Raw genomic sequence first — 7,156 nt, 5'->3', positions numbered from 1 at the left:
AAATCAAACAAATATTCTTACAATGCAACGAAGACAACACAGACGAACAAAGTAGACTTCTTAAGAGACAACAGTTCTGACCTTTCGGTAACTGATATCTGTTCTCGTCCTCAACCACAAACAGACTGTAAATATTTTATTTGTTTGCCTGAGCCCCAGAATATCTACTCTATGGGAGTAGTGCCCAGAAGGTCTTTGCATTTTGTTTTGCTGTACCTGACCGTAGTCTTACCTCCTGCCTAGATGACCCTGTTCTTAATATTAAACCAATAACAAGATTTCCTGTTTTGTTGATAATTACCGGAACCAACCTAGTTCTATAGTTTACTTACTGTACTATTTAATGTATGCCTTACTGTGAACTTATATGGATTTGTAAAAAAAATTTCGAGTGCCCAACGAATATTTATCGTTTATTAAAGAATATTACAACTAGTATAAACATATAAAGCAATCATCTTGACTCGTTAGCCGAGCGGACTAAGGTCGTGTGTTCGAATCCTCCTACCTCCGAAAAATGTTTTAAAATTATATTTTAAGGAACCATCATACGGAATTATACCAAGCAATTTTTAAAATAGGAGTAACGAACACCTAAAAAAACTAAAATATGGCAGCCGGCGACGGTATGCGTTTTGCAGGCGATACTAGCACAACTAGCGAACCATCGGGTAGGATTATGGTTGAAAAAGATGAATGTTATCGAATATGGTCGACGAGGACCCGGTCATAATCAACGAGTGGCGGAAAATTCCGAACATGCCGAATATTTCCGATTGGTAAGCCACAACTGAGAAGGCTACGAAATCGTCCCATAAGAAATAAATTGCGCCCGAAGGAACTATTATTTACTATTCATGGCACATGACATTTCAAAAAAAGCTTGACCTACGAGGTTCACGATGGGGCATGATGAAAGAAGAGGATAACATTTCTACCATGACACAAGATTATATGAATTAACTATGTAATTACGGTCAAGTGAAGCCTTCACTTTGTTCAGTCCCAAACCCGAACTCTTAACGCAGAGACACGTCTGAGAGCTCTATGCTGTTCAGTGCAAGTAGGACTATGTTACTTTAGGAACAGTGCTTTATTGTTGGCACAGGGATGGAAATGCGATGTTTTCCTGAGCGTGAAAGACCAAGAGGACGTCTTACCACCTCCCGCTCACGCCGGCACTGCGTGTGAGGAGGGGTTGAACGCCCCCTGTCAGATCGGGGCATGCCGCACAGTTGTGTTCGATTGGCGCGAGGATCGACCCTGATTTCCCTGGGGAGCAACTCTCCCCCAGGGGCATCACGGCGCCCGCGACCCGACGTCTGACCAGCGGGCAGCGGACATGCAGTTAGTCGAGTCTCCGAGACTTGCCAGGGCTCGGTGACCTGAGGCAGGCTTCATTGCAAAGTGTTTGCTCGAATCTTGATAGTTTGTTCCTTGGCTTCTGATTACCTGAAAGTAATTCGTTCGTTCATTAGCTGCTGGTTGTCACAATTGTTGTGTCTTAGGAAGCCTATTGTTTTCATCTGTTCTGTCGTCCTTGTGTTGCCACAATATTTATTTTATTTCATCGCTGGGTTCGCATGTGCTTCGCTGTGTTGTCGTGGTGTTGTTCAGATCGTCTAATTTTTTTTTTCATTGGGTTCCTACTGTTTGTTGCTGTGTTGTCCTTTACCTAGTGTACGTTAGCAGCATTTAGTTGTGTTTTGCCAAGTGTAAGTTGCGCTGTTTGAACATGGTGATGATGGCTGAGTTGTGCGAGAGAGTCAGAGCAGGTCTTTTGGTGACTGAGCTGTATTGTTTGGAGAGGTCTACCCAGATTTTTAATATATAACAATATGTACATATAAAAACATAATTCTTCCTTGGGGAACACTATCCTTGGTGACTGGATATATTAAACAGTAGACCATTTTTGTATTAATGTTAATTTGTTAGTAATTTTTAATTGTTTAAACAAAAATTAATTTGTATATGTTAATTTTATTGCCGAAACTTTCCGAGGGTTTCGTCATCAAAACAGAAAAAGGTGATTACACATTTTGTTCAAAGTATTGGTAATCAACCAGAGCATTATTATTTTTTTCATTGAGATGAACTATTATTCGCGTCACGTGTCTGCCTCTGAAATGCTATTGTGTGAGCTTGAACACGGAAACACACAGAGCATGCGCACTGCACAGACGCCAGGGGCACTGCAGAGGCACCTTGGAGTCGCTGCCGAAGTAGATGGGCACGAAGGCGACCCAGATGACGCACGTGGTGTACATGGCGAAGCCGATGAACTTGGCCTCGTTGAAGTTCTCGGGCACGTTGCGCGTCTTGAGCGCGTACAGCGTGCAGAGCGCGACGAGGAGGGCGTCGAAGGCGAGCGGCGCCACGACGCCCGTCGGCGAGGTGTCGCAGTCCAGCACGGCGCGGTCCAGGGCGGGGAACAGCAGCGTCGGGGCCGGCGGCTCCAGCACCAGCATGGCGGCCGACACGCCCGCTTCCACGGCGATCAGCAGGCCCGTGATCACCACCTGTGATCGTGATCACACGGCAGCACAGTCCAGTGACCAGTGACCAGGGACCAGTGACCAGGGAGATTAGAGATCGTGGACACGGGACAGGGCAAGGAGCAAGGCACCGGCTGGAACCAGTCTGAAGGACCGTACGTGTCATCCTGGCAGGTACTCTGGAAGGCAAGGGAAATGTCTCACCACCACGCCGCGTTGCTCCATGACTAACGACGATAAGGTGAAAGTTCATCGTGTGCTGCCGAGCTAACTCTTGAGTATGCATACAAGCGGACCTGTTTTTTTAGTCCTATTTTATGTGCTGTATTTTTTTCCTAATAGCTACTTTCAGAAGATATTTAGATAAGAATGAAAGAACTGTAGATTATAAATAGTCTCTCTTTATGCTTGCCATCATGGAAGTTGAAGTAAAGTGGCTCTTTGGAATTAACAACAATGATAAGTATTACAGAGTGGGGGAGTTTGGGAAAATAGGCGTTGGTGGAGGGAAGTGGCAGAGGGAGAATTAGGGTGGATTGAAGTGAAGAGAGGAGTGAGGAAGAAGAAAGTAGTATGATTGGATGATGGAGTATAGTGTAAATGTTTAGAGGAGGGGGTGAGAAGAGGAACAGAAGAGAGCAAAAGGAAGAATGGCGTTGTAAGAGGGTGGGGCAGAGGTAAGCAAGGGAGGTGAGATGATGGGAGAGGTATTCAGGTAGAGTGAGGAGAAAGTGAACAGCGTGGTTGGGAGACCGAGGGTCGGAGGGAGGATGAATGGAGTGAAGAGCGATAGAGGACTTGCTGACCTGCGCGGTAGCGGACATGAAGCGCGGCTTCCTGGTGGGGAAGCGCTTCTTGGAGCCTGCCAGGATGCGCGCGATGCGGTTGGTCTTGGTCAGCAGGCTGGCGTAGATCATGGCGAAGCTGAGGCCAGGCAGGACTCGCGCCAGCAGGCAGGACACCCAGCTCGGCCGCGCCAGGATCGGGAACGTGGCGGCGTGGCTCAGGGTCATGCCTGCCGACAACAGCTCGCTCGCTGACATGGCGGGGAAACTACCACACGATTACAAGGATTTAAAGGAAGGAATAAGCCGCAGTCTTTATCAAGCAATCATCTCAGCATTTCTCGGATTAATTTCGGGAAGCCCTGGGAGACCGCTATCAGGATGGCCGTACGGAGAATCAACCCAGCTCCTCAGGACTGTGCTATTGTGTTTCACTCCTACTCAACCATCAGCTCCATATATGCCTGGAATGTTGACCAATTTCCAAACGTTTCTTTTAATAATAAAGTTTTTATTAATGTGGCAGAGAACGGACGCCACACTACAAAATGACCTGTGTGCAATGGTATGGATTGAATTAATGTTTCTGTGCACAGACACATTAAATGATTATAGCATGCAGACATTGGAACCATTAGGTTACTGGTACTGTGTCCATAAATGTAATTATTGTCGGAAGGCTTGCAATCGATTCGAATGATGCCTTAGTCTCTTAATCTATATACTCATACACAAATAATGTTCTTGTTGTACATAATGTTCATTTTATACTCAGTAAAAAGAGTTTTTATTGTAATTCCTTATTTTGATCAAGAGAATTGACTCTGTGATTGTAATAGTTCATGTACATTTTAATAATCAAATACCTAAATAATTGTTTTAATCGTTTTACTAGCCAAAATATTGTCCTCAATGCAGTGATTGTCAACTATTGAAACACAAATTGAACATACATATATATATATATATATATATATATGCAAGTTTCTACTTTATTATGTATATGCAAAAATAATTTCTATCACAAAAATAATTTGAAAAAGACTGGGGAGGGGAGGCAGCATTGAAGAACATCCTTAAAAATATTTTTTTTTCCTAGGCAGTACAGCAACGTGCTGTCAGACTGGCGAGAACATTCTGCAGACAAATGTAACTGCACATACCATATGGTGAGTATGTGAACATACACGTAGAGCGAGCGGAGGCTTCTGCTCATAAGTGGCAAGATACCACCAGAGCGTGTGGTGGCGCGGATTCCCAGCCCAAGCATGACGGACTGTGTTCCCCAGGTTTGTCACATGTATGTCGGACTTTGGTTGTTTTTTTTTTTTTTGGATTGGTAGATATTCTTTCCGGTGATGAAGTACGAATACAAGATACGGCAACGAGTCTTGGAGAGGCTTTAACGTTGACGTACAATAGCATATGTCGGGAAATTTGACTGCTTTTTAGGTTTTGAAAAACCGTGGTCGTGTTTGCAAGTCTTGACTCTGTATCAGCCATGATAGGGGACAGATCATTCAGCAGGAGACTGGTCCAAGAAGGACGTAGTTGCTGGACCATATTGAACATATGTGATAAATTTGACAATAACCACGTTCTGCTGAACACTCGTCAACCAACAACATGAGAATGTGCAGTGTTTGCGTTGCTGATGTTGAGAAGCTAACTGCTGCCTACGTGAAGTCCGCGGACATGCGTGACTGCCTGGCGGCCCACGCACCCGCCAGGATGAGGTAGCTGAGCTCCCGCGTCGACGACTTGACCACCGGGGTGTCGTTGTGGCGCACGAACACCGCCGCCGTCGACAGCGTCGCCGCGAAGCCCAGGCACGAGAAGAAGATGGCGACCACCGCCTGCGCGTCCGACCACTGCGTGAACTCCACCGGGATCTGGTCGCAGCCTGCCGCAAACCAGACACTCGCTGCCAGCCGACCAGTGGCGTGCACACGCCTTAATTGCCGTGTCTGCTAGCTTACATTAACTTGGCATCACCTTCCTTAAACATTATAGTATTTCTGCAGTGTCTACACAGAGAAAAGGGTTTGTTTGAATAAAACAAATATCTACTATATAAAAATAAGTCGGGGTTTCCTTCCTGACGCTATAACTCCAGAACGCACGAACCGATTTCCACGGTTTTGCAGTCGTTGGAAAGGTCTCGGGCTCCGTGAGGTTTATAGCAAAGAAAATTCAGGAAAAATTCAGGACAAACCAACATTTTAAGTAGATGGCGCCGGTGCGTGATACATTGTTTGACAGCTACTCGTTGTTCTCTGCTCAGTTAATTTCATGTGACAAACCGGTATTGTGTTCACTGTGAAATTGTGAAAAAAAAAGAAAAAAAAATAAGTTATTCGTTTCCTAACATTTCAATTGGAAACCATCAAATCAACTACTCATTGTTCTCTGCTCAGTTAATTTCATGTGACAAACCGGTATTGTGTTTACTGTGAAATTGTGAAAAAAAAGAAAAAAAATAAGTTATTCGTTTCCTAACATTTCAATTGGAAACCATCAAATCAACTACTCATTGTTCTCTGCTCAGTTAATTTCATGTGACAAACCGGTATTGTGTTTACTGTGAAATTGTGAAAAAAAAAGTAAAAAAAAAACATATAACGTATATTGTGCAAATTTTTATTCAATTTCAACAGCAGGCATTTGTCTTTAAGGTCGTAAGTTGAACTGTGTAAATTATGTGGATCGTGCATTTGAGGTTAAATTCACCACTCTGTCCATAGCCCAAAATGCCTAGAGGACAACGTGCCAACATCGGCCGCCGCACAAGACATTCAAGCCAGCAACAAGTGTATTCACAGAACTTAAGCGAAGAAAGACAAAATATAATAAGAGAAAATGCCCGATTGAGACAACGCGTGAGCACACGAAGATCATTGGCATCATACAATCGCTAGGCATTCCAATATGATCCCACTGCGAACTACAGTGATGATGAAAATTTAGATATTGGACCAATGACGACTATATGCCGATATTGCAATGCGTTAAAGTTCAAAAGAGAAACGGCTGGATTGTGCTGCGCAAGTGGAAAAGTCAAACTGGATCCATTACTTACACCACCACAGCCACTGAAACATTCATCCAAAAAAAAAATTAATCCAGATGTCGCATCAACTGGGACTTTTCCATTTCCAACATCTAACAATTGTTTGGAAAATTGTGCAGCACTTTGATCATTTTGAAGTTGAACTCTCATATTAGTGGTTAGCGATAATGTTTTTACGTTATTCCATAAAGGTGATGCCTTCAGGCAAGCATTCAATTTATCTGCAGGCGTTCCACGGGGAATTGCTGGCAACGTCTGCCTTAAATCGCCTGCCAACAATATCATCAAGCCGCCAAAGATGATGTTATTTCGCCGAAGATCCTTCAGTGTGAAGTTAAGTGCTTCAAGTGATTTCTTATGTGCCATTGTGCAATGACAATTAACAAGTCGCAAGGCCAATCGCTTAGTGTATGCGGAATAAATTTAGAAAATCATTGTTTTTCACATGGGCAGTTATACGTTGCGTGTTCACGAGTTGGGAAACCATCCGCTTTGTTTGTGTTAACGTCAGACCAAAAAACAAAAAATGTGGTTTACCAAAGAGCACTTCAATGAAACGGATAATTTGCGGACACGTATAACGCTTCGATTCAGTATTTACTTTGGATTCACTTTCATTTACTTAGAGAAGTTCAACTAAATAACACTTATTTTTTGTAATCGAAATGAATTCATTACTGTTGTGAAATGAAATAAAATTTTTCCTTTTCAAATATAAAACAAACAAAAAATTTCTTCATCTTTTAATCACCAAACGAAATGTTACATAAAACGAAGCCATTTGGTGGCGAAACGGAGTTCGC

General features: G+C 43.4%; 1 protein-coding gene across 5 annotated transcripts in view; it reads right to left on the bottom strand.

The window, feature by feature from the left end:
- Positions 1-7,156, bottom strand: part of LOC134532599 (metabotropic glutamate receptor 1-like) — a 153,091-nt gene that overhangs the window by 39,442 nt on the left and 106,493 nt on the right. For all 5 annotated transcript variants that reach the window (XM_063369165.1, XM_063369166.1, XM_063369168.1 and 2 more), the window contains 3 exons: positions 5,007-5,186; positions 3,305-3,513; positions 2,208-2,522 (listed from right to left, as the gene is read on the bottom strand). In XM_063369165.1, coding sequence (XP_063225235.1) covers positions 2,208-2,522; positions 3,305-3,513; positions 5,007-5,186 — 704 coding nt within the window. The remainder of the gene's footprint in view (positions 1-2,207; positions 2,523-3,304; positions 3,514-5,006; positions 5,187-7,156) is intronic.

The sequence above is a fragment of the Bacillus rossius genome, chromosome 6 (assembly GCF_032445375.1).
Source record: "Bacillus rossius redtenbacheri isolate Brsri chromosome 6, Brsri_v3, whole genome shotgun sequence".
Lineage (NCBI taxonomy): Eukaryota > Metazoa > Arthropoda > Insecta > Phasmatodea > Bacillidae > Bacillus > Bacillus rossius.
The sequence above is the reverse complement of the archived record's forward strand: the minus strand, read 5'-3'. Positions and strand labels throughout refer to the sequence as shown.